Source organism: Drosophila hydei, unplaced genomic scaffold (genome assembly GCF_003285905.1).
Source record: "Drosophila hydei strain 15085-1641.00,03,60 unplaced genomic scaffold, DhydRS2 tig00008122-arrow-pilon, whole genome shotgun sequence".
Taxonomy (NCBI): Eukaryota; Metazoa; Arthropoda; class Insecta; order Diptera; family Drosophilidae; genus Drosophila; species Drosophila hydei.
Genome location: NW_022045833.1, coordinates 2,416,358 through 2,444,288, shown reverse-complemented (window position 1 = coordinate 2,444,288; position 27,931 = coordinate 2,416,358). Strand labels below are relative to the sequence as shown.

General features: G+C 40.9%; 2 protein-coding genes across 9 annotated transcripts; one reads left to right on the top strand and one right to left on the bottom strand.

The window, feature by feature from the left end:
- Positions 1-257: 257 nt before the first annotated feature.
- On the bottom strand, positions 258-12,251 carry LOC111593304 (protein lingerer). Of its 4 annotated transcripts, XM_030225120.1 has the most exons (14): positions 9,665-10,175; positions 9,429-9,603; positions 7,996-9,371; positions 7,503-7,918; positions 7,128-7,235; positions 6,261-6,365; positions 6,008-6,114; positions 5,354-5,940; positions 4,202-4,336; positions 3,520-3,645; positions 3,200-3,451; positions 2,957-3,112; positions 1,084-1,116; positions 258-495 (listed from the first exon to the last, which is right to left on the bottom strand). In XM_030225120.1, exons 1-14 carry the CDS (start codon positions 10,052-10,054, stop codon positions 397-399), a joined length of 4,065 nt encoding a protein of 1,354 aa, XP_030080980.1. In that variant the 5' UTR covers positions 10,055-10,175; the 3' UTR covers positions 258-396. The 4 variants fall into 4 exon arrangements, with proteins under 4 accessions (XP_030080980.1, XP_023161759.1, XP_023161758.1 ...); XM_023305991.2 differs by lacking the exon at positions 1,084-1,116 and having other exon boundaries at positions 397-495; XM_023305990.2 differs by lacking the exons at positions 258-495; positions 1,084-1,116 and adding an exon at positions 12,233-12,251 and having other exon boundaries at positions 2,634-3,112; positions 9,665-10,082.
- On the top strand, positions 10,401-26,130 carry LOC111593305 (putative uncharacterized protein DDB_G0277255). 5 transcript variants are annotated; one of them, XM_023305994.2, is made up of 5 exons: positions 10,401-10,423; positions 21,453-22,646; positions 22,714-23,037; positions 23,113-23,277; positions 24,069-26,130. In XM_023305994.2, exons 2-5 carry the CDS (start codon positions 21,453-21,455, stop codon positions 24,525-24,527), a joined length of 2,142 nt encoding a protein of 713 aa, XP_023161762.2. In that variant the 5' UTR covers positions 10,401-10,423; the 3' UTR covers positions 24,528-26,130. The 5 variants fall into 5 exon arrangements, with proteins under 5 accessions (XP_023161762.2, XP_023161765.2, XP_023161764.2 ...); XM_023305997.2 differs by lacking the exon at positions 10,401-10,423 and adding an exon at positions 13,203-13,352 and having other exon boundaries at positions 22,750-23,037; XM_023305996.2 differs by lacking the exon at positions 10,401-10,423 and adding an exon at positions 13,203-13,352.
- Positions 26,131-27,931: the final 1,801 nt, after the last annotated feature.

Genomic DNA, 27,931 nt, shown 5'->3' with positions numbered 1-27,931 from the left:
GGAGGGCGTGGGGCACGGGGCGTGGGCGAGCAGTAAAAACATTTCTTATTAAGTAAAATATGATTTCTCCTCCGCATATACTAGATAATCCTTAACATTATCTGACGAATGTTGTTCCTCGCTCAACGTTTCGTTTTGCTGTTGCTGTTGTTGTTGGTGTTTCTCCTTAACAAGCATTAGTAACTGATTTGTTGCCGTTGTTGTAGGCAACGTTCTTTGACTGATATTATTATAAATGTGAATGGATGCTGTTGTTTTTGTTGTTGTGTTTGTTGTTGCTGCTACGGTTGCTGGTGTTGTTGTTGTGTTTGTTGTTGTAGTTATATTAGTGCGCAGGCCAGCATTTGATTGCAGCGTCGTCAGCTGCAATGGCCGCCAAATCGTCCTCTCCGTAAGCTAGTTCTGTCCGGTCCAATACGAATTGGGGTAGCTTGGTTTGCCAGTCGACTTGGACTGGCTGCTCGACTGTTGGCGCTGGCCAGCGCTGTTCGAGTCCTGCAAAGGGCATAAAAATATATATTAATTAAATGTGTATAGGTATATAGAGATAGGGTTAGCAGCATATATATATAATAATATAAATATATATATATATATATATATATATATATATATATATATATATATATATATATATATATATATATTATAGAGAGCGCGCGTACATATATAGTTATATATGTGTGTGTATACATTTGTATGAAACACTGCTGTGTGTGTGTGTGTGTGTGGTATGCATGAATAATTATTACGTTTAGCCCTTGTTTTCCTTTTCTCTTATCAGCAACAAATTGGTCATAAAATAATAAAATAATATCGAAAGCCAAACTAATTAATAAATATTACTTTTTTTTTTTTGATTTGATTAACTACAGTTATTAGTTTTAGATAGAGTTAAGACTACATTATTATGTGCGTGTGTGCGTGCGTGCGTGAATTGTTGTTAGTTGTTGTTTTTGTTTTGTTTTTATTATTTATTTACATACATTTAGCAAGAAATTGCATATTTACCAAAAGTAACAGAGAAAACGAAATTTATATGTTTGTTTAGTTCACTTGATACAACAACAAAGGAAAACTTACCCGGCGGGATGAGCTATGAATCCTGCCGTCCATCTAATGTTGTCCCATAAAAAAATCAAAAGAAATTATAAAGAAAAACAAAGTCAAACAATCGAACAGTTTTCATGCATTTCACAAAATTTTTCATTTTATTTTATGTAGATTTCTTTTAGTTGAAATTTGCTTCCCCAATTAACCGGGAACTAGTTCAAAACTGAAGTTGTCTGTATGTGTGAATGTGAGTGTGTTTGTGTGCGTGTGTGTTTGTGTTTGTGCGTGTGTGTGTGTGCGAGAGATACGCGCTAATATTCCCCACAGGCAAGAAATGTGCAAATGTTGAAATGTGGAAATGTGAGCTTGTAACGATCGAAATATATGCATGAAATGTGTTTGTTTTGTTAGCTATGTTTCAACCAAATGCTACGAATGTATAGGGATTACAAGAAGTTTTTATAGATTTAAGGAGACAAGAGGCTACAAAACACTGATTTGAAATTTGTCTAATCAATTCAAATTGTATAGCATTTTTAAAAAAATATAATACAATTATAAAACAATTCTTTAAAAGATTCAGCAGTTTGACATGCAAACTAATTCCTTGTTGCCTAGACTAGAAATGGAACTGGCTTAAAGTATAGTAGTGGAACTAGTTCCTTAAGTTTTTCGGATTTACAACACAATCGATAACTGAACGAGTTACCTAAGTCTCCTTATAGAATACTCTATAGCCTAGAAACTGAATTCATAACTCAGTTCTTTATAGCACTGTGAGAAATGGAAATATAAAAAGTTAATATGTTGATATATAATATAAAAAATTCGTTACTCTTACTACATATGGTAATATACTTTGCGAATTGAATCATGGTACAACTCCTTACAAAGTTCAAAAGTAAATTCATATCGCAGCTTTTGAAATGTTACTTCACTTTATACTTATCTTCGTGGGTTTGAAGCGCTAATTGAAGTTGCGCAAAAGCTATCAAAAATCGAGCCGTGATTGAATCCTACCATAGCTCTTCAGAAATTATAGTATTTGGCGCTTTAGCCAGTGATCTATCTACATAAGTGACTCCTTACAACTATTTCGCTTAATGAACGACTGGAAAACTTGATCTATTTAAGTGATTTTGCAGCCTTTTCTTGGAAAGTTAAAAATTAAAAATAGAACAAAGTAAACCAAATCAAATTTAATCTAAGGAAAAATATAGAATTAGAATTAGTGCGTAATGTGCAAAGTGATTTTTTTTTTTTTTTAAATATTTGTCAATATGAGATGGATATTCTTTTTCTTATCTTTTTTAACAACAGCAACAACAACACAAAAAATGAAACAATTTCTACGTATACTAAATATATATGTGTGCATAAAAACTAAAAAACGAAACATTTAACGATGTAAAACTAATTGAAAATTTTGATTAGGTTCGAGTGTTATGTGTGAATGGACATGCATGATACGATTTCTTGTTCTTTAGATGTGTGCGATAGTTGTTAAATAATATTTAAATATATATATATATATACATACACATATATATACATATACATATATATATATAGATATTATTGAAACAATGTAAATCGTTGTATGTGTATTTGATTGTTAATTTTGGTAAAATGTTGCTCTTTCGTTCTCGTTCTTTTTTTTTAATGGAAATATATATGATCACTCAGCAAAGAACGATATGCCACTGAGATCGTCTTGTATATAGTTGTTATTATCTTGCTGATCGTGTCCCGATATTGCATAGTTATGATTGTTATGCTGATTATGATCATCATTATTATGGTGAGTATTCTGATGCCACAATTGCTCATTCTCGAACGCGACTTGTATATTGTTTGGATTTTCTTGATTTATAAGAAACTGCTGTTCAGTATTGTACTCTACCTGATGGATTGGCGGATGGATCATATTGTGATGTCCAGCCGCTGGCATCGGCAGATACATGCCATAAGGCTGAGCTGAAGTACCGCCCGCCGTTTGTGTGTTGGCCATATTGAATGGAGGCGGTGTGCCCGAATGGAAACTCTGCTTCTCATACGACTGCAGTGAAATAAAATTACACAGATAATTAAATATATATATATAGATTTAGATATATTTTTGGTTTTCGTTCTGATTGATACGCACATTGACCTTGTTTAGCGCTACATGACCCTTGCCATACATAGATGAGGTCAGATCGGAACCGGTGCCTGCCTGCGGTTGATTGGAAACCGTTTGTGTTTTGCTCTGCTGATTCACACTGGACGAGTAGCCGCCTTTGCTGTAGTCCTGAGTCGTCTGCGACAAAGCATCATAACTGGTCGAGCCATAGCCAGCGCTATACGAAGGCTTTGGGAACTGGCCACCGGATGCTGTATTGGCAGCCGGTATTTGTTGCTAATAATAAATGGGAAAGAAAATTTGTTTATAATTCATATATGAGATGAAATTTAGTTAGGTCTTACTGGGTAGATGGCTGGCGTGCCATATTGGAAACCGCCGGGCATTACATTGCCACCATAGAAATAAGCATAAGGAACATTCAGCATTGGTGCACTGGAGCCAGCTTGTTGCGACATTGTGCTAGACACCTGCGATGAAAATATGAATCAATTTGTATATTTTAATGAATCAAGGTAAGTCAATGATAGTGATTATTTATAGTAAATATTTAATATTTACATCCTTAATGTTTGAAAATCAATTAATTATAATGCGCCCGCTCTACTGAAAATGTTGCACTAAAACATGTTCATGAGCAGAGATCGCTAGATTTAATCCTAATCCTTTATATACATTTAAATATATGCAGTGTGGCCTATGACATTTGCTTTTAACCATATATAAAGTTATAGGCTTGGTTAAATAATGAACAAATAAGAATGCTGCAGTGGGAAGTGCTCAACTTGGAAATACCCTGAACACTATGCGGAGCTGAAATTCAGATCATTCTACGTTTATTTTCTATCTTTACATACCAATTAAGGGCCTCAAGTATTCCCTTCCCATATACTTCAGCATGACTGATTATGAAACAATTTCTAGAATTTCAATTTTATCAAGCCATTTCCAATTGCCAATTTATCAAGCAATTGTGGATTTCTGTCTCTATTAACATATAGCCTAGCTGATCTCTTTTATACTCACATTACTAACAGGACTGGAGTTATTGTCGGTGCGAGCGAAGCGTCCATCAGTCATTGTTGAGTAGGCCACAGAGCCAAGATTGTCGCGACCGGCGCCCAGGCTGGTGGGCGTGTAGTTAAGATCGTAATATCCTTGCTGTAAGTTTACAAAAAAGTAGAAGAATCGCAATTAGTGATAAGACGCTGACCTTCGTCCCCAAACGGACAGCAAATGTGATTAATGATGTGAGTTAAGCTGCGATAATGGTTTAGGCAGAGCGCGTTGCCAGGGCAAAAAAAAAAAAAAACAAGCAGCTGACACAAAACTGCGTACAAAAAAAATGAGAACGATGCAAAGAAAAAAAATAATGAAAATAAAATTTACAAGTGTGTTAGATGTGCCATTAAATTATAAATGAAGACGAAACGAAATTGGTTAGAGAATAATGATGATATTTGTTGAATGAGCGTGGAGTGGAGAGAGAGAGGATGCGGTGGAAACAGTTGAATCTCAAGGCAGCCAAAAAATGAAATTGAGGCGTGCCTGAAATTCAAATATTTCTTTTTATGTTAATGAGCGTAAGAATTTTAAATGCCAATTTTGAATTTTTTTTTTTTGATTTACTTTTTTACCTTGCAAAAAATTTGATAATTAAATAAAAGGAATTGGATTGGAAGCGGAATTTTTTGGAATATTTGTGTTGTTTTTTTTTTGTTTGTTTGGTACCTGATTTACAATAACAATAGAGTGCAAGAATTCCTCTTCAATATACAAAATATTTACATATATAGAGAGAGGAAAGACAAAACACACGCACGCAGTGGAAATATGTATATATAGACACACGCACACATTCACAAATATTGAGACAGACACACGGAAAATTGTTAAAATGTAATTTCAATTACAGTTGCAAAGTTCTGCATGAATTATGCCTTATCTGATATGATTAAGTTTATGTGTATATCATATATATACATTACATATGTATTAATAATGAGAGTAAATGGAATTTTGAAATGTTTGTTCTTTATACAAATTTGATTTTCAAGCTGATTTTTGATTGCATTGAATTGTTGTTGATTTTCTATTTTTTTTTTGTTTTTGTTTTTCGTAATTTTTTGATTATTTGTATTATATTTTTTTGCATTTTGCTTTTCTCCATGAACTCACCACATGTGGCACTCTCTGTTGCATCATTTGTAATTCCTCGTAGGAATAAACTGGTTGCTGATAGTATGGCACCCCAGTCTGAATATATTGACTAACCATTTGGATGTTGGTGGGCACCAAGCCGCTGTTGCCACCGCCGCCGCCGCTGCTGCCACCACCACTACCACCACCAGCACCAGTTGAGCTGCTGCCGCTGCCGACACCGCCAGCGCCGACGCTGCTGCCGGTTGTCGAGCCGACACCGACGGCGCCGCCGCTGCCGGTGACACCGCTACCGCTATTACCGCCGGTGCCGCTGCTGTTACTGCTGCTGCTGTTCTTGTTGGTCAGCGTGGCCAGCACCGCTGCTGCGGTGCCCGCTGTTGTTTGTGCAACTTGGGCTTGAACAGAAACGGCATTGTTGCCAACGCCAACGCCAACGCTGGACGCACTGCCGCCGGCATTAACACCACTAACACCGCCGCTTACACTTACGCCCGCTATCGAGCTGCCGCCCTGGCTGCTAACTGCCACCACATTGCTGCTATTGCTGTTAACGCCAGTCGTAACGCTGCTCGCCGAACTGCTGCCGCTCACATTGTTGTTGGCTAATAGAAGAAAGAAATCAAAGATTAAGCCAACATTTCAATTGTTTTATACTCTTAATGTACTCACTATTTGATACTACTGTCTGATTAGCACCTGTCGCACCGCTCACCACGCCCGCTGCACCGTTGCCCGTGCTGGCACTGCTACTGCTTACGCCGCTGCTTGTAGAAACACTGTCCAGTTGCAAAATATCATGTAAAGAGAACGAGCAATCAGTTAATGATCCACAGTCTAAGATCTCTTAATTGAACTAGTTAAATTTAGTTTCAGTTCATTCATGCATTCAGCTTTGGTTTACTCTAAGCTCTATTTCTCTCACCTGTCATAGTGCGCTGCAGCACCGGTTGCTGTGGCATCCTTAAGCTTGGCGCTTGTACTAAAGTTACCATACTGCGAGGACGAGTTACTTGCGCTGCCAGCAAACCTTGAATGCCAAGGATAATCGAACAAAACAAAACGTAAACGGAAAGGAATTGACATATATATATTGGGTTAAATATGCAATAATATGTTGATTTGTTGGATATTTTTTATATCTGTCAAATAGCCCCAGTTGCTCTCATTAACATTTTTATTGACCGTAAAGACTATAGACAGAAAATAACATTTGAATGCTAAATGTTTTACTTTATGAATAATTGAAATTATTTGTATACGCCGAAGCCAATAAGACTGCAAAAGCTCAATAATAACTCTATGAAGACATTCTTTATAGCACTTTATATTTCATCAATGATTTCATTAGCTGTTTTCTAACTTGAACAGTTGATCCTGATTACTAAAACAAACCCACATTTTACATTATCTAACAAAAATTTAAGATCTTTTGAAAAATTTTCTATATAAATTACAATATTTATATATAAAATATAGAAAGAAGTTTTGTTTTATTCTATAAATAAGTTTTAGCTGGAATACTCCGTTTATTGAGCTCAATTTCCATATAATCTTTTTGCTGAACTCTAATTTTCTGTTATTTTTTTTAATATATATATTTTCTATTTTTCTAATTTTAAATTTGAAATCTCAATATCCAACAAATCAAATTGAACAAAAAAATTTAACATGCAATGATAATGTTCTTGTTGTTGTCGTATAATAATATAATTTCAGGCAAATGAAATGTTTGGAGATATTTTGGTCGGTTGAGGTTAAAGCCCATTTATAGATATATATATATACATACCCGCTGCTGTTGGAGAGACCAGTATTGCCATAGACACTCTGGCTGGACTGGTAAGCACTTTGTGGTGTCGAATAACCCGATGTAAGATAGGCGGAGCTCGCATTCGCGCTGTTATTTTATATTTTTTTTTTTTTTTTTGCAATGTGTCGGTTAAAAATTGTGGATTTTTGAGGGCAGGGCGGTTGGTGGAGGTTAAAAGAAAAGAATTAAGTTAACAAATAACGAAAAAAACAAGAACAGTAAAAACAATAGATAAATCAAGTTAGACAGTTGCATTTTAAAGGCTGATTCGAGTTAGATAAATAAAACGCAACCACAATAACTTTTGAATTGAACGCAAAAGAAAAGCTAAAAGGAATGTGTTTAAAGCTTTACCTGGAGCTATTTTGGTTGCCACTGCCGCTGATCGGAATGTTTTGTACTGCTGCACCGCTGCTGCCTGTCGCATTTTGCGCACCGCTGGCCGCTTGCTGCTGTTGCTGATAGGAATTGACTGCATTTGCTTGAAAGCTGCCATAGCTGGAGGGCTGATAGCTATTAGACTGAACATTTGCATAGCTCGAGCTATTATAGCCCTGTACAACGCCTGCTGACGTTTGATAGGCACTGTTCGCCTTATTGGCCGCGCTACTCTGATACGCATTTTGATACGATGTAGCACCATTGTTGTTGCCACTGCCGGCCTGTCCATAGGGATCGTTTTTGGTCAACTGATCTAAGGCGTTGCCGCTCTGTTGCTGCCCCGCCGAGCGCGCCGCATAGCCAGCTGCACTTAAAGCATCGCCCTGCAACTGAACGCACGATTTTAGTTTTATATATCACATACTTCGAATGGGGGAAATGCATATTTGGTTTCGATGCTACTCACAATTTGCGCGTTCTGTAGTCCAGCTGACAGCGCCTGCTGCTGCTGCTGTGACTTGGTCTGGTAATCATCTTGCTGCTGCTGCTGCTGCCCATCAATGCTGACACCCGCATTAAACTTCTCTGGCAGTGCATCGAAGCTATCGTCCGTGCCAAAGTCCATGGCACCGAATTGCACATCCAAGTAGCCAATATTGTTTAGCGCATTGTCTCCAGGCATTTCCACGGCGCTCGCTGGTATCTTCGATGGTGGCGGAAGCTTGACGCGCGCTCGCCGCACCTGCGGCTGCTGCGACTGTTCGCTGCTGCTGTTGGGCGTGCCTCCTATGTTAGAGCCTGGCGCCGATGCAAACACATTTGCATATGTGTTCGCATACTGACCCGTTGAACTGTTGCTCTGGCCACCATAAACGGCTGCCATTGAAGGCTGGGCAGCTGCTGCTGCTGCCGCTGCTGTTGGACTGGCGCCCTGCGACGTCAGCGAGTTGAAATACTGAGATTGTTCCGCTGAAAGTGTAGCCGATGGCTTCAGTGGCGTCTGCTGCTGTTGTTGCTGTTGCAGCTGCTGTGCCTGCTGCACCAATGTGGCCGCAGCAGATACAGCGCTCGAGAATGTATCGACAGCAGCAGCGGCCGCATTGCTGACGTACGATGAGGAACCAGCTACGCTGCTGGGTGTACTGCTCCCAACAGACTGTAGCTGGGGTGGCGGATTACTAACCGCTGCGCTATACTGCATCATCGGCGTTGTCGTTGATGAGCCCACCGCTGCTGCCGATGGCGCTGAACTACTGCTGTTGTTTTCCTCGCTGCTGCTAACCAGAGCACTCAGATGAGATCCTTGCGACGTCAGTTGATGGTGCTCGAGGCCTGGCGGTGCTGATAGCTGTTCAATGCCTGTTGGCGCCGCACCGCTTACCACACTTGCCGCTGTCTGAGAGTTGAGATTGCTCGTTGTAAAGACTTTGCTGTCCTTAAGTGAACCCTCGTACTCCTCATTGTTCCAATCACCCCAGGCATCGTCGTGCGCTTGTTGCTGCTGCTGTTTCTCTGCATTTTGCGCAATGGTATTGTCCCACAGTTCAACCTCATGATGATCCTCGTTATTGGCATTATTTCGTATGCCATAGCCACGATCCCCCCGCGGTCCACCGCTACGACCTCCGCCCATGCGACCACCACCACGGCCTGGACGTGACATAAAGCCGCCTCCACGACCGCCATCTCGGCCACCACCACCACCCGAGCCGGCGCCGCCTGGACCGCCACGTCCGCCGTTACGCTGTCCACGATAGTTGTCATTGGCGCGATCTTCGCCGCGATCACCACCACGAGATTCGCGCATATTGCGGTCATTCTCACGGGCCTCTCTGCCGCGCCCTAAGAAAAGAATAGTATTTAAATAAATAAATTCAAATATAAGGTAGGATAGCTTACAGCCGCGACTGTCGGTGCCGCCGCGTCCACCGCGATTGGCGCTGCGATTACGTGACTTTTCACGCCTGTCCGCATTTGCGTTACCATCTGCCCAATCGGCATCACCGCCGGCGCCATCCGCTACAGCATTTGCAGCCTTATTCTTGCGTTTCTTCTCGTACTTGGCAAAGGCGCCCTGTAAATTATTCTCTGTGCTTTAGTATAAATTAATTAAATAGTAATTTGTGTGAACACACCTGTGGTAGAATTTCAATCAAGAAATTGGCCGCTGCCTCTATATCGTAATCGCACTCATTCAAGGCGCAGCAGACTTCCTCCTCGGAACGTTGGGTCATTGTTAGCAATAGGGTGACCTTTTCATTGATCAGCGGATCCTCTGTGGTGCTATTAGTTATCTGGGCAATGCGCAACTGTTCCGTAGTGGCCTTCGGTTGGGCCTTCTCTGGTTTCTCTGTCTTGTTCGCATCGGTTTTCTTATGCACCGTTGCGGCCTGTGTGATGGCACCCAAATCATTGTTGCCACCGCCACCGCCGCCACTGCTGCCGCCAATGTGAGCGGAATTTGATTTTTTTTGAGTGCGGCCGCCGCCGCCGCCGCCCCCCGAACGAGTTTGTTGTGTGCTCATCTCTATGTACACTGTATATACAAATTAGCTGCAATAAGTGCAAAAATGCCAGGAAATTGTAAAATTAGACTTTGATTTGGATAAATATCACACAAGATTTCTCTTAAAAACAACAACTTGAACAAAACTGGAGTCTAGGGCAAATTGGTAATGAAAGCGATGCCTACTTATAATACTTAAGGTCTATTTAACTGTAATATTCCAGTATAGTGGAATCACCCGTTTTTGCTATACACATTTGTTAGACCAGTGCGGCATTAAGACAATAAAATATAATAAGCCAACTGTAAACCATGTAAAAAAACGTTACATATTGATACGTGACGTTTCAGTGTTGATAAACAGCTAGAAAACAGCATCAGCAAATCCGTAAGCAAAAAAAGTTACTAACAAGTGTCATACGCGTAAAAGAGACAAGTGAGAGATGGGTAGGTAGCAAAGCAGACGAAGCATCAGGTCAACAACAACAAAAGCTTACTAGCCAGCCCAGCTGAGTTCAATGTACATATAATCAAAGAGAATGGAATAATGAAAGAACGTGAACAAACACACACGCGCACACACACATTCTTAAATATATACATATATATATGCATACATATAAAAGCAGACGCGCAAAGATGGAACACGCACGCACGAAGTGGAACGCAGCATTAAGCGTTGAGAATTTCAGAAAAACAAAACCGAAATGCACGGAACGAACGGAAGGATAAAGCAATAACGAACAAAAGCAATAATAGCAACGCCATCGAGGCGGGCGTGTGTATTCGCAAAACAGGTAATATAGGGAAGGTTGAGCTAGCGGGTTGCCGTGCGGGCAGAGCAACGTGATCGACGTCTGACAATGAGGCACAAGGCACGACGAGGGGAGACGCAAAGAGGGGTTGTTGTGCTATCACACATAACAATATTCCAGTTAAACAAAAATAGAATATTTCAGTTTACATGATAATTTTCTCTTTTTGTTACAAATGCTCTCTCTTTGATATATTTATGAATAATATATTGAGCCTTAACAAATTTGCTTTATGATTAACAATTTTCGTCACATTGCGCATATCAGAAAGCTTTGTCATACGCGAATCGCCAAGCCAGCAGCTGCCGTCGCTGCCGCCGCCAACGCAGTTCACGGAATCACTTCTTTTTTTTTTAATATAAATATATATTTAATCTCATAGAGCAACAACCAAAGAAGCCCAAACAGTTGAAATTAAATTAAATACACTTTATACACTGCTCTTCATGTATTATAGTATAAGATGTTGTGCACTTGCATTAAACCGAAAAATTAATACCTTTTTTGCGGTATGAATTGCACAGCTCTTGCATACACAAAAAATTGATTTATAAACTCTTGGGCCTGTTCGCTTCGGTTTTCATAGTTTGCTTTGTGTTCGGTTTTCGTTAAGCCGCAATATCGGCGTCTCGTTCGCACTGCCGCCACTGGAGTTCAAAACGCAGTGTTGCCAGCTGCAAAATCCGTACTGCGGTAAGCAGTTCAGTTACCTTAAAATATTCGTGCAACTTGTATACGTTTAAATTACGATGACACACATCACTTGCACTTCAGTTTAATATATTTTAATCAAAATCAATCAATAAACAAATGAAGTAATGCTCTGTTTAGGTTTCGGAGCATGCACAACACTAGAAACTCGCTGGCATTTTGCAACACTGCAAGCGAGGGCAATGAAACCAAATGATGTGCACAAAGCAGAATAGAAAACCGGACAAAATGGTGTACATTTAGCTACATTGATCACACACTACTTATAATGCATAGGCACAAGAGTCACAATAAATTCACATTCATAATATCGGTAAGGTTAAATATTGGGGGCGTATTCGTTCAATATTGGTATTTGCACACCAGCCATTGTCCGACGACTTGGCCATGTGCACCACTTCGACGCCATTTCTGCAAATAGTACACTAGCTGACCCTTTCGCTCTTATGTAAACCAATGGGCAGTGTAATTATATTGACTGCGGCTCCAGACAGCGGGCTAATTGTAAATTTTCAATTTGATTTTTATGCCATAAGTTAGTCAGTTATTAATGAGAAAACACAGCACAATGGTGCAACCAGACTATAATTACAGTTTTGCACTAGTTTTGTATATTAATCGCGACTTTTTCACGTGTAAACAAATTTTCAATGCGGAGCAAACCTCAGTACCTGCAAATGCGAGAACGCACTTATATTAAAACAGTGCTGTGCAACGGCTAGTAAATATCGAATGCAATCTTTTAAATATACGGTTGCGATTAAATAGGTATTGTACAAATTTTAAAAATAGTTTTTTTTTATAAAGATGAATGAAATACAAAGGCAATTAATTTTTAAAATTTTTATATTATAATTTATTTACAAATTCTATTTGTTTTATTCTCAGCTGTTTTAATATACCGAATGCGATTCGATTAGAAGCGGTAACGAATATTTGTTAAGATGAATGATTTATATGAATGGAAATAATGTAGACTATTACTTAAAATTATATTGATACATAATATTTGTTATTATTTATTATTTACTCTTAGAAACTTTAACCGTCCTCACCGGTTACTTGTCCAAGTATAGTAGCTTCGATAACGATAAATATAGTACCGAAACGTACGGTGGCGGCAAGCTTAAACCGAATATTTATGCATCATTGCATCGCAATTGGCCGTGTAAAGTTGCGCAATTAGAACGATTGCATTTTGTGCAAGACGGCCAATTGCTGATGGAAACTCGTTGCTAACCCAAACTGAGAGCTGAGCTTACTATGATCTGGCCCAACAACAGCAACAACAACCAACCAACAAGCTGCCACTATTGGTGTTGTACATTATTATTTTTTTTTTTGGCCTAAATCTGTAGGCCTTGAGGAAACGTCGAAATCGTTTCGACTTGTTTACTGAGCGCGCGCAGTTGAAGCGGGACTGACTCGAAAACTGCAACACTGAGAGGCACAAGCAGCACCAGCGACAGCGCCAGCACCAGCACCAGCAGCAGTAGAAACAGCAGAAGCAGACTCAACAATAGAGCGGCCGTCGCGGCGTCGGCAGTGCTGTTTCGTCTTTTGGCCCATACAGATGTGGGCAACGCGTGTGCGTCCGTTATTTTATTATTATTGTTGTTTATTATTTAAGCTTTAACTTTTTGCTCGCTGCGCTTGCCCTTTCGTTTCGTTACGTTTCCGAATAACAGTGTGTTGAATTTTTTGATTTTCGCGTTCGCTCCAGAAACAGCTGCACAACACTACAAAGTAAAACAGTCGCCGCGTTTTTATTTCGGCACAGCAAGAGTGGAGGTTAGTTCGATTGTTGTTGTTATTGCTGCTGCTGCACCTTGCGCAGCCCGGCCCCCTAAGAAACTGCCCACCACTAACTTCCATTGAGAAACAAGCCAAGAATTGCAGTGTCTGTGTACATGTGTGCGTGCTTGTGATTGTGTGAGTGTGAGTGCTGAGAGCGCGCAGCTGTCTGTGTGTGTGTGCGTGTGTATTTTCTTGTTAGAATGCACCTTGTGGTATTTCAAAATCCGAAAATTGCCAAATACAAACGCCTTTCGGAGACTGTTGCGAAATATTCCAGCTGCGCTGAAGGTAAAATTTAGCAACAAGAACAAATACAAGGCCCGTTATTGTCTATTGTTGTTGTTCTTATGAAAATCCGTGTGTCTATTTTAGATGCTTCTTGATATATGTGTTTATATGTATGGCTATTTACAAAGGAATTTTGACTGTGTGTGTGTGGTTGTGGGTGTATCTGTTTTATGTGGATTATGTGGCAGCCAAGGGTATATGACAGCCCCTGCTTCTGGCTTTCCAAAATGTTCCCACACACACACGCGGACACATTAACACTCTGTGCATTGGCCAACATTTACCTACGTCACGCCCACCTGATTTTCAGTGCAATCGCGTTGGCCCAGTTACGGGCGTGCGCGCGCTCCAAGACAAAATACTCCTACAAGGTCGATTGCCTCTATATATGCTGTATACATATGCATGTGTGCGTGTGTGTATTTCTATACCAGTTTCTAAACTTGCCGCAGCCAGTTTCAATTTCTACTGGGATTATCTGCTGCTGCGCTGCTTGCAGGTGCTGCTGCTGCGGCTCACTCATTACGACTATTCGTTTTTGTCCGTCTCTTATGCCTTTTCTCATCTGTGTATATGTGTGCGTGTGTGTTTGATTGTGACATAGAAACCAACTAAGAAGTGTGTGGCAATTCATGCTGCGCGTCTCATGGACAAAACATATTCACATTTACATATTTATATACAAACACACATACACACGTATTTTTATATGTGTTGCTTGCTCTTATTAGCTGCATATGGTTTTCCATTTCAGCACTCAGCATTCATATGCACACTTACATACACATACATATACATATATGCACATTCCCAACTATATTTTGCACCAACTGACGCACACAATTTCCCCCAAATACACACACTTGCATATACATATACACGCAGGCACGCACACGCACACAGAGCTTGCAAAAGATCTATCGCATGTAATGAAAACGGGCGCAACTTAGCCTCACGTTTGCCGCCGTTGCCTTCTCTTCTATCTCTTCCTTCTCTTCCTCTGCGTCCCACACTGCTTCCTTCTTCTAACCATGCCGTGTGCTCAATTCACACATATACAGCATGCTTTGTGAGTGCGTGTGTGTGTCATTTTGCAAAAATGCTCGAAATTGTGCCTGCAAACAAACACCCGCAACTGCAACTGCAACTGTGGTGCAATAAACGAAACGCATGTTGCGTCGGCGTTGACGTCGCCGTCAACGTTGGCGTTGGATGCGCTGAGTGTTGAGCTGGATGCCCGGATAGTAGCGACAGTCCGAGGTCGCCGCATAGGTAAGCTCAGCAAGCAAATCAAAAAAGCCATAAACAACAACAGCACGATACATAGCAACAACAACAATACACTCTAGTTACTATCGTGCGAATAGGCCGCAGTCGCCGAGCGCTCTTCAGGCCCACTACCAACTAAACCTGTTGACCTAATTTCAAATTCTGCTGCTTGCGCCAGTCAACTGTTGTTGTTGGTGGTGGTGGTGGTGCTGCTGCTGCTGCTGCGCTGCGTCGGAGAGCTTGAGCGCGCCAACGATTGGCAAATCTTTGCACAGTGGCGGCGGTTGTGAGAGGGGCTGATTGCAGTGGTGCTCATTAAATTGTTATTGTTATTAAATTAATATATGAATAATGAAGAAAATACTTATGAACATAAAATATATATTAAATAAATATATACATTTCATTTTTAATATTTAAGAAATTTAAAAGGAATTGATAATAGTTGTATAAAAAAAATGGAGCAGCGACTACGCCACTGGCATTTCCGTCCCAAAACAAAACAGAAACTGAGACTGCCAGTCAGACAGGCAGCAAGAGACGTTCGCTCTGTTTGTCGGTCCGACGCGTCTCTGTCACACACACGTACATACAAACACATTTTGTACTTCCACCAGCTATTGCAGTTTGCTTGGGTTTCAGTTCGTTCGTGCGCGTCGTCGACGCCAGCGCCAATAAGCGGAATAGGCAACGGCAGCGGCAAACGGCATCGAAAATCGGCATCGAAATCGGTATCGAAATTAAACGCGAGAGCGTACTGATCGAATAGAATACGCGCGCAGTGAAATTTCGAGGAAGCGTTGAGCAGGTGTTTCGCAAAAACAATAACAACAACAATACGAAACGCATAAACAAATGCAATTGGCAACGTTCTAGGGAACGAAAAGTGATACAAAACATAAATAGAGTGCGCGAATAAGTGTCTAAAGCGTGTGAGTACCAGCACATATCTTTCGGAAGCCCAATAATGTACGTCCCAGTAACCACAAGAAATAAAGAGAAAAAAAATTAAGAATTGCGGTCGCCGCCTGCCCCAATGGGCTGCCGACGCCACCGCAAAATGCTGCTGCTGCTGCTCCACTTGTCGACGCAGTGACGAAACATATGAGCGTTTGTGTGTGTGAGCAGAGAAAATCAAGTGAATCAAAATGAGCGTATAATTAGGTCAGCACAAAAAAAAAAGAAAAAAAATTATACGCCAACCAGAGTGCCACTTACCAAAGAGAGCGCGAGCATGGTGTGCGGAACGAAACGAAACGGAACGGGACGGCACGGGACGTACCATTTGCCATAAATAATTAGAAACTAATTCACGCCGTTTTAATGCAATTTGTGCAGCAATTAGAAACCAATAAGAAAGTTGCGAGCATTAAATGTCAATGTACAAGTTTAGGCCCGATGAAATTTCAGTTGCAACTAAACTATAGTTATATATACAAATAATAAATAAATAAATAAATAAATAAATAAATATATATATATATATATATATATATATATATATATATATATATATATATGTGTTATTTATATTTGTATATATAACTATTAAAGATAATGCAAGAACAACAATGCGTAAACAAAAATGTTGCATGCCGCCTGCCCAATTGGATATAGTGTGCTCTCACTTAAATTACTCTCACGCGCGTGCTCTCTCTGCCACTCTCTTCCTCTCGCAAACTTTTTACTCTCTTTCTTGATTGGGAGCGCTCTCTGTTGCTCTTGGCGCTCAGCTGAGCAGCGCTGCCCACAATTGAACTATTTTTTACGCCTTTTTTCTTGCCTGCTTTTCTTGACTGTTGTTTTTGTTGTTGTCGTTGCCATTTGCTTGTTGGCCGTGGCAAGTGTTTCGCAATGAGCGCGGCGGCGACTGCTGCTGCTGCAGCAGCAAATGAAATCATCGCTGCGGCAGTTGTTGGTGTTGCTGCTGCTGGCATTGATGTTGGGAGGGAAATTCCTGTTCCACTTTCTATTATGGGAGTAACGTCGCTGCCAGCGTCGCTGCTGACTTCGCTGTCAACGTGCGTTGTAATAAAAGCAGCGACAGCAGCAGTAGAAGCAGCAAAAGTAGCAAAAGAGCACGTAGCATTTAACTGTGTCACCGTGGAAAGTGGTTTCACGTCGTCTGTCCCACTGCTGTCCCGCTGTCCCACTGTCCCAGTGTTCCGTCTGTTTGTCGTCTCGTGTGCCTGTTTGTTCTTGTTCTTTAAGCACATGTCACTCACACACACTGATGCGCGCACATGCACATGTTCCAATCAGAATTCAACTCGGGCTTAGACTTATTGGGCGCAGCGTTTTTAGGGTACGCAAAAACCAACCTAGTTGACTGGACTTATTTAATGAACAACTGAGCATCGTCTAATTGGAACTGAATTGCATCTGCGTTGCTTTTAAGCAGATTTCTACAACTTATTAAATAAATAAGTAAATTTGAATATTATAATACGATATTCAGCAATGCAACCAATTGGCACTATAAACAACTTGAAACCAATTTAACTTTATTGAAACACCAATTCAAAACCAACTTCACCTTATTAGAGACAACATACTTGCAAGCCCAACTAGAACGTGTGCCTGATTGGATACGGCGCCTATAGAGGAACGTTTTGGAAATGGTTCATTGATTTGCGGTCTAATGAAAGCAAGGCATGCCAATGCGAAGACGCAAAGCAAAACCAAAAAACCAAAGGCAAACAAAAAACAAAAACAAAAAACGCTGCTCGACCGACTGACTCATTTTCTTTGAGCATGAATGGGGGCATAAAACATAGGGGGCGGGTGAGGGGGTGTAAGGTATTGGGAAGAGGTACGACCTCATCTTGATGCCACTAGAAAACCGGTAGGTGAATGCTGTTAAGGTCAAATCGGTTATGCGAGTGTCTGCTGCGTGCATATGATTAAACCAACAACAACAATAACACAAAAGATTTATCAAAATTCAATTTGAATTTGAATTCGGATTCGAAAGAAACAGGCAAAGTTGTTGTTGACGTCGACGTCGTGACGTCGCAGTCGCAGTCGCAGTCACCGTCAACGTCATTAAGGGCTCTCAAATTGTTCCAATTATGTCGCTGCGCTGCTTAGGCAGTGCGTGCGTGTGCTTGTGTACATGTGTTTGTGCGTGTGTGAATGCATGTCTCTCTCTGCTTGTGTGTGTATGTGTGTGTACGCTCTCATTTTGGCAAGCTAAGCAAAGGAGATTTGTTTTTGCTTTTCATTTTAAAGTTTGCCAATTGGGAGCAGCGCATGAAAATGCGGGACATCCCAAGCGTGCGTCGCAGTCGACGTCGCTGCTGCTGCAGCTTCTGCTTCTGCTGCTGCTGTTGTCGTTTGACCCAGTTGCTCTCGAAAAACTTGACCCAATGACTCCATTGGGCAGCTAACTTAACTAGCTTAACTAGCCCACTATTATAAATACTCTCGCATTTTTAATGCCAAAGCACCAAAATAAAAACTAAAAAAACAACAACAAGAAAAACACCTAAGCAACTCATAATTAACCAGACGCAAAGGCAACAACTATTTGTATGCATGTGTGCGTGTAAATGTAAGTGTGTGTGTGTGCTTGCCCGCTCTGACACTACTAAAAACCACGAACAGAAGAAGCAGAAGCAAAAACAATTGAGCGAAGCTTCGATACTCTAACTGTGTGATCTTATAGGATTCTTCACGCTTATAGGATTATGTACGCTCATAAGACATCAACTTTGGCCTATTAGAACCTTTTGTTTCCAATTGGAACTTCTTATTCATTGCAATATGTGCATGTTGGAAAACGTTTAAGCAATTGGTTTAATTAATGACGACAGTTGAATGCTCTGCAAATAATTATATATTTTAAGTAATTTGATAATTTCATGATAATTTGTTAGTCTTCTACTTCTTACTCTTTTCCACTCTCCAGCTGATATAGTTATATGGTAATAATATCTATCCATTGATTAAAGCAAAGTATTATTAATTTAAGTACCTTTTTTACGAGCTACTTTTTTGTTTAAATATATAAAGAAACCCTTAAGTATTCACTAGTTTTATAAGCCTTCGTTCTGCATTTCTCTCCTTGTTCACAAAAATAGTAGTGCGACAGAGCATCAAATGTTGGTCAACTGAATTTAGTGATAAACACAATATTTTTAACACAATCTGCAATGAATATTAAGACTAATATTTTTTTATTAATTTAAATTTTTTTTTGTTACAATGTTTACTTCAGGAAAAAGGAACAAAAATTGAATTGTTCATAGAAATAGTAGTGGCTGCTAAGAAAGGAGTAAAAAAACGATTAAATTTTAGTTTAACTATAGTTATATTATATATTATATATTATATATTATATATTATATATTATATATTATATATTATATATTATATATTATATATTATATATTATATATTATATATTATATATTATATATTATATATTATATATTATATATTATATATTATATATTATATATTATATATTATATATTATATATCAAGCTAACAAGATTTCCTGCAAGTTCAACTTCGATTTGAACTCACTTGATGCATGCCCCGCCTCCAGCGAAATGGCGCAACAAAAGTGTTTAACAAGCTGTGAATACCCGTCCAGCGGCAAGGGCATGTGCCATGCCGAATGAAACCTGTTATAATGAAAACCTTTTTATATTGTAATTATTTCTTATATATTTTATTTCTTTTGAGGGCGCCAAAGCGAGGAGATTTACATAAAACTTGGCACTCGAATATTTAGGCCTAAACTAAAAGTTATGAAATGCCCTCAATTTGCATGAGACTAAACAGTGTATAGTGTATGCAGCTATATATAGATATGGATATATATATATATATATATATATATATTTATATTATATATATATTAGCTATGTATATATATCTGGCTTTGCTTGCAGCTTGTGTTTGGGAGTTGTGTCTGCTTGATTGTCCCTGGCTTTTGTGAACTGGCTAATGCTAATGCACAGCAGCAACAACAACAACAATACACACACACACACGCACACCTATACACATGCATATATCTCAATATATAACTACATTCATTTCAAGGTCGCAATTTGTTATGTTAAAATTCGTTTTGGTTTGTGACTCTTCCACAGCAAAAGCAACAAAAAAACCATCCCAACTTTGACCTATTGAAGAGACGCGCTCAGACTTAGAATGCAGCTGTATCTCGTAAATGTATCTGTAGCTTGTTGTCAATGTAGCTGTAGCTGTAGCTGCAGCTGCAGCTGTAGTTGTGTGTGTCGCTGTGCCCACCTGCCCGACCAAGCCAATTGGCCTCAATAACTTTGGTATTTTCATGCAACGTGGCGAACGCCCAAAAATGGTTTTTTTTCAGCCCAACTTAACTGTACATAGACAGATGCACACACACACACACACACACACACACACACACACACATCTATATCTACATCTATATATATCGCTGCATGTTTCGACTTGTTCTTGGCCAATTTGCTGCCCAGAGAGTCAATAAAATTGCATTGGCTCAAAACATTGGTCAAAACCTCTCCAGATGCTGACCCCGATTTGCTTGTTTCTTTGTTTCAATGCTCGTTCAAGCGCTGCAAAGCGGGCATATTGGTTGCAGCCCATGCGTGTCTGGCTCTATCCCTAACCTAGTCTTATAAATTCCATGAGCTGTGGAAGCTATGGCGCTGGAATCTTAGCTTGTCGCAACTACTCGAGTCACTCTAGAAACGTGAACAGACAACTGGGCTCAGTTTGTGAACTAGTTCCGTAGTGTTTCAGTTCTCTTTTTCAGCTGTTTAGGATTTGCCCAGGTTTTCTTAACATTTCACTCTCAATATCATCATTAAACAAGTTTTTGTTCAAGTGAACTAGTTCCAAAATAGTTCACTTACCTATGTGAGTAGCTCTAAGTTATATAATCTTATATGACATCCAGCCCAACTTCTATAAAAGACACGTTTAATAAATTTGGTTCACTTTATAAGCTGCGAACTAGTTCCAAGCTGGTTCACTTTCTCAAAATTGTTGTATATAACTAAAAATTCGGATTTAAATTGTTTTGAAATAGTATATTCTCCTTATATATAAGATTTCTTCATAAAAGTTCATTTTGTGAACCAGTTCCAAAGTGGTTCCGAGCTAAACAGCCAGTTCTCAACAACATATGTTTACTTGTATAGACACATATATGTAAATCTCTTGTTTACATACGCTTACACGTTTTGTGAACCGGTTCACAAGTGGTTCAGCGACTCTGTGGTAGGCTGAACTTCTAGAAAAAGCACTAAATAGCTGCAAACAGATATAAAGATATTTAGCTTAGCGCTATATAAGTATATATGCACAGCTTGCATAAAGCTTGAACCGGTTCACAAGTGGTTCAGTGCTCTAGCTCAGTAACCATTAGAGTTACACAGCTCAAATTTGGTATGCAATGAGATGCTAAAGTACTGAAGCTGTTCTCATGGTTGCAGAGCTATATAGCATCCATATCCATTATCTACTCCGGCTGAGCTCCTCTAATCTCTGCTCTCTGCTCTCTGCCGCTTTCAGATGGCCGAAGCAAAGATAAGCACAGCAGCCAGCGGCATGGAGCTGGCCCTCAAAGGCACCGCTCACAGTGTGGGCGGCCTCATTGTGGACATGACGCCAACGACGGCCGCCCTGCTGCACCACAATGCGCTGGCGCTGCGCAGCCTGAAGGAAGCTGCCTCCGAGGCGGAGCTGACGGAGGCGCAACGCTCGCTGGCAACGACGCCGACGCCGACGCCGACAAATCTGAGCACTGGGCCACACTCGCCGCCAATGACATTCCGTTGCGAACGCTGCGAGAACTTCGAGACGAGCTCGCGGGCGACGCTGCTGCTGCACGTGGTGCAGTGCCTGGCCGGGCAGGTGGTGGCGGTGCGGCTGAAGAGCGAGCAGAGCGATGAGCCCGAGAACATGAGCGTCAGTCACATGGATAGCTGCAAGCAGGAGCTGGCGACAACAGATGCTGCGGCGGCAGCAGCAGCTGCAGCGACGGCGGCGGCGGCGGCAAATGGCGCCGGGTCGAGCTCCTCGGCCAGCTCCTCGCCTGCGGGCAACTCCTCCTCGTCGTCCTCGCGCAAGGTCTTCGAGTGCGATGTGTGCAACATGAAGTTCTCCAATGGCGCCAACATGCGGCGCCACAAGATGCGGCACACGGGCGTCAAGCCCTACGAGTGCCGCGTCTGCCAGAAGCGCTTCTTCCGCAAGGATCACCTGGCCGAGCACTTCACGACGCACACCAAGACGCTGCCCTACCATTGCCCCATTTGCAATCGCGGCTTCCAGCGCCAGATCGCGATGCGCGCCCACTTCCAGAACGAGCACGTTGGCCAGCACGATCTGGTCAAGACGTGTCCGCTGTGCAGCTATCGGGCCGGGTCCATGAAATCGTTGCGCATTCACTTCTTCAATCGTCACGGCATCGATCTGGACAATCCCGGACCGGGTGGCACTTCCTCGCTGCTGCTGGCACTCGAGTCGCAGGCCTCGGCAGCGGCGGCAGCAGCAGCAGCGGCAGCGGCAGCCGCGAGCTATGCACAGCCGCAGGTGGCACAGGTGGCCCAATCCCAGGCACAATCGCAGGTGGCGGCCAGCCATCAGAGTGATAGCGGCGAATCGATGCGCTCCTTGGAGAATGCCACGCCTCCCATGCACTTTCTGACGCCACATGTGGAGATCTCAACGCTCAGCGAGAGCGGCAATACGGAGCTGTTCAATGTAAGCGCCATCTACAGTTCAAAGTTCTTGCCGCACTTCGATCCATCTTTTGCTCATGTTCTTTTAGCTTATTTGCGTTTTGCGTGAATCTTTTCTTCAACAGGGCAACAACAACAACAACAACACAAATAGCAACAACAACAACAACAGCAACAGCAGCAGCAACAACAACAACAATAGTAGTTCAACTGAGCTGGAATCAAAGGATCATTCGCTGCTCCTGGCGCCCCAAGAGCTGCCCATGGACTGCAAAGCCACGCCCATTACGTCGAGCAGCGGCTCGAACAAGAGCCACGCTCACCACCATCACCAGCTTCCACATCACCACCACCACCACCACCATCACGAGAATCACATAACGCCTTCGATTAGTCTAATACCCATCAAGCAGGTGAGCAGCAATTGCACTCGAATCACCTGAGAAATTTTCATTTGAATTTGATTTTTACAATTTCATCTCTTGCAGGAGCCGCTGCCGCTGGACGAGGCGGATAAGAAGGAGTCGCTCGATGGTGATGCCAATAGCGATACGGAAAGTGCTGCCAACAACAACAACAACAACAACACTAATAATAACAACAACAATAGCAGCAGCAACAACAACAACAACAGAATCACCTCATTGATTAAGGTAGATATCAGTGGGCATTGCTTTGGAGTTGAAGTAGCAATATTAAGGAGCGGCTAGTCACAGTTAAGGGAATGAGCTTAGAGTCAGTTGCAGTCACAGTTCAGTCTTATAGTCACTGAGTAGTTATTGGATCACAGTTTGAAGAGTTAGCAAGTCACAGCTGAGAAAGTCACGGTTTTATAAAAGTAACCGTTTAGAAAGTTACAGCTTAAAAAGCACAGCTTAGAAAATCACAGCCCAAAAAATAGCAGCTCAGAAAATCACAGTTTAAAAAATCACAGTTTAAAAAATCACAGTTTAAAAAATCACGGTTTTGAAAATTACGTATTAGAAAGGCACAGCTTAATCACAGTTTCGAAAATCACAGCTTCGATAATCACTTTGTCGAAAATCACGAGTTTTGAAAATCACAGTTTCGAAAATCACAGTTTAAAAAAATCACAGTTTCGAAAATGACAGTTTCGAAATTCACGAGTTTTGAAAGTTATAGCATGGAATGTTTTAGTTTAGAGAGTCACAGTTTTGTAAGTCACAGTTTATGTAGAAAGTCACGGCTTAGAAAGTCACAGCTTAGAAAGTCACAGCTTTACAGTTAAGCTTTAAAAGTGACAGTTTTTAGAGTCGCAATTTGATAAGGAGTCACAGCTTTAGCTCTTGATTGATATATTTAAAGTCACAGATCCGGTGAAGGTCACACATCTGCGAGCATTAACAGGTCAAACTATTAAAGCAGGACTAAACTAATCGTATCTCTGCTCTCTGCCTCTTCCCCTCTCTCCTCTCCCTTTTAGGTTTCGCCTCTGAAGTCACTTCTGCGTGAGGATCTGAAGCGTCGCATCTGCGCCAAGGCCAACAATCGAATCACGCGTAACGCAACGCCGCTGGAGCACGAGCTGCAGCAGACGATGCTGAACGGGGCTGGCGGCGGTGCCAGTGGCGCCTCGGTGGGTGGCGCCACGGCCAGCACGCCGACAACGCCAGCGGGCGGCACACACAACGGCAATCAGAGCTCAACGCCCATTTGCAATGGAACGATCACGTCGTCGGGCCAGGAGAGCGACCTCCAGCTGAACCGCAAACTGATTCTCACCTGCCACTTCTGTGGCATCGAGTTTCCCGACGAGACGCTCTACTTTCTGCACAAGGGCTGCCACTGCGAGAGCAATCCGTGGAAGTGCAACATCTGCGGGGAGCAGCTCAACAATGTTTACGAGTTCAATGCGCATCTGCTCAGCAAGAGCCATCAATAGCAGCCACAGTTTGGCAGCCACTGACAGCTGGCAGCCAATTAGACGAATAGTAGATAAATAAGCAAAGATATATATACATATAGAATTGCATATATATATATATATATATATAAAGTAAATTTATAGCTAAAGTTGGACAGTCACTGATGCTGCAGAGGAACATACAGATATCGAAGCTTGACAGTTTGACAGCCATTGGCAGCTGGCAGAGTAGCTAGGCAGACAGGCAGTTAAACTACAGTTTGACCGTCACTGACGACAGCTGACTGCAAACCTCAAAAAATCCAGAAAAAATGCCAAATAAAAACCTAAAATGCAGCTGACGCTACAGTTCGACAGCCACTGCCAGCAGGCAGACAACTAAACAAAATCTTCCAAATATATAGCTACAGTTTGACAGCAACCAACAGTCAGATCAGTTATATACATATAAGAAAAAAAAAGTAAAATATATTTCCACAGCTCAGACTACAGTTTGACAGCAACTAAAAGTTGACGGCCAGCCAGAAAAAAATCTAGAAAAATTGGGAAAAATCACAAACTGGCGTTACAGTTGGACAGTGACTGACTGCAGACAGCCAAGCAAATAGTTTAGAAAAATAAGTAGACACAAAAATTGTCAAATATATAGCAACAGTTTGACAGACACTGAACGTCAGCTTTAGGCAAAAAGCGAAATTTAAGGCAACGGCATGGCTAAGGCTGCAGTTTGACAGTCACTGACAGCTGCAAATCTAGAAAAATTGGCAAATATAGAAGAGAACAACACAAAAGGCAGCTGACGCAGCAGTTTGACAGTCACTGACAAGTGGAGATGAACAACAAATGTCTATAGCTGCAGCTACAGTTTGGCAGTCACTCAGTGCAAGAAGCAAACGATATATCTGAAAGCTCAAGGCTAAGGCATCAGTGCAGGAAAAGAAGAAGAAGCAGAAGTAGAAGCAGAAGGAGAGGAATCAATAAATAATACGCGCTAGTTTAAAAGTTTATTACAAAAGTAAAGCAAAAAAAAGTTTATACAACAAAAAAAAAAACAAAACAAAAAAAAAATACCAGAAACAATGAGAGCTACGTAGTTACCTAATCCCACACAACAAGCAAGAAGAAGAAGAAGCAGCAGCAGCAGCAGAAGCAGAAGCAGAGAAGAGAAGTTAGAGTGAATGAGTTACAGTTTGAGAGTTCTTCAAAAGAGTTATCAAAAGAAAAGCGTAGAAGGAGAAGAGGAGTAGAAGCAGCAGCAGCAGCAGCAGCAGCAGCAGTTCTAAAACCCATGCGTAAATCCTGTTATGTAGTCTTAAATAAAGCAAATTTTTTAGTCTTTAGTCGAGTGTAAAAATAAAAAGGAAAAAAACAACAGAAAAGGCAATAAATTTGACAGCCAGTTTAACTGGCAGATGTTTTTAGTGCATGCCGGCGACGCCAGAGGGCGCCACCTCCTTTTGTAAACTTAGGCATTTCTTCGATATATACAAGCAAGCAGCTAGGCAAGACAACAGATATATATATATACAGATCAGATATATATATAGATAGATATATATACAGTCTAGGCAGTATGTCTGTGCACACTTTTGTCCATATACTTCACATATTGACCATAACTAAGGGCTTTCAATTTGTTATTGTTTTTCAGAGTTTATCTAGGAACAGAAAACAAAAACAAAAACAATAAGAAATTCAATTTAATTAACAGATATAATCTTTATATAGAGTATATAGTATACATATATGCAAATACTGAATATACACAGTTGTACGTTATAGCCAGAACACACTGTTTTAGCCAACACACACACAGACACACACAGAGAATTATTATACTCGTACCTTTTACTTAGCTACTAGTTAAACTAACTTATAAAAAAGATATATATATATCCATATATATCTCTCTCGATATCTATTTAGTTAGTCTTAAGTCGATGAGGAAACGTTGCGCTTTGCAAAAGTTCGCAAGTTTTTTTCCAGCGTGAAAAATTTTCGCACAGTGCTGCTCAAATGATGAATACGTGCGCATACAACAAACTGACACTGTGTCAAAAAAGTATACACACACTCACACACACACACATACGTATATATATACAATATATATATAAAGCAATTTTTATGTAACGAAATGCAAATGTGATACGAAATTGTTGTAAATAATTGGTAAAAAAAAAAAATGATGAAGAAAATGTGAAAAATTTTCATTTGTTGAAACTAGAAAAATCGAAAAAGTATAAGAAAAACTATGCCTTAGATGCCTATATGCGATATACGAAGCACGTTTTGCGTATACACTGTACAAAATGAGAGTAAACTAGCATCTAGTTAACTTTAGTGTTTAAAATCAAAATTGTGATCCTTAATGTTGCCACGCCCCATCCTACCCCTCACTCAGCCCCACACACGCTGTACGCCTCCAACTGCAGCCCCACACTCCTACAACTACTCTTACTAGGCAGCCACCCACACTCCCTAAGCATGCCTTTTATCCCTTTTCATAGTCCAACCCTTCCTCGCTAACATCCCTCGTGTATTGTCGCCAGCCTCTCACTGAGCTGCCTTAACTTAAGTCTTTTAATCAAAATTGTGATCCATAAAGCTCCACAACTACCTACCCCCAGCTCCACTCCTTGACCTTACTTTGCAAGCTGCGCTGCCTTAACTTTAGTCTCTAATTGAAAATTGTGATCTTTAAAGCTGCCCCTACACAACTACCCCTAATTGACACTACTAACCCCCAGCAAAGCTACCCCCGCCAACCCTTTCTTTGACAAGCTATGCAGCTTGATTTGAGTTAACTTTTAGCACAACTAAATCAAAATTGTAATCTTTACTTAATTCAACCCTTAACTCATAACTGTCACATCCCCTCTCAGCCTCTCTATGCAGCCTCTTCTAGAGCTGACTTATGGCTAACTTAGAGTAGTTGAGTATCCATTTTTGTGCCCCAACGTTGCTCCCCCTTCCTTTCCACCCTAACCCTCTCGAGTATTCTATGCAGTCAGTCTCTCGCTGCGCTGAACTAACCTTAGCATATGTTTGATATAAGAAGCTTGTGATCCTTCAAGTAATGTCCGGACTTCTGCTACTTGCTAACCCCCTTTCATCGCCCCTCTTTGACATCACTCGGGGGTTGTATGCGGCCACTCGCTGAGCTGCTGTGCGCCAATTTTTTACACTTCAGATTCAACATCCGTCCATGAGGTTCACAAAAAAACAAAAACAATTTCTAGAGTTCAGAGATCTAGTAGCAATATATATATATATATATAAATAATAATAATTAATAATTTAATCTAATTAAATTTGTTATATAATTACTAAACGTACAACTTTTATATTTAAAAAGCAAAAATTGTAAATTTTGGTTTTTTTTTTAACTTTAATTTTTTAAATTTAGTTTTAAAGTTATT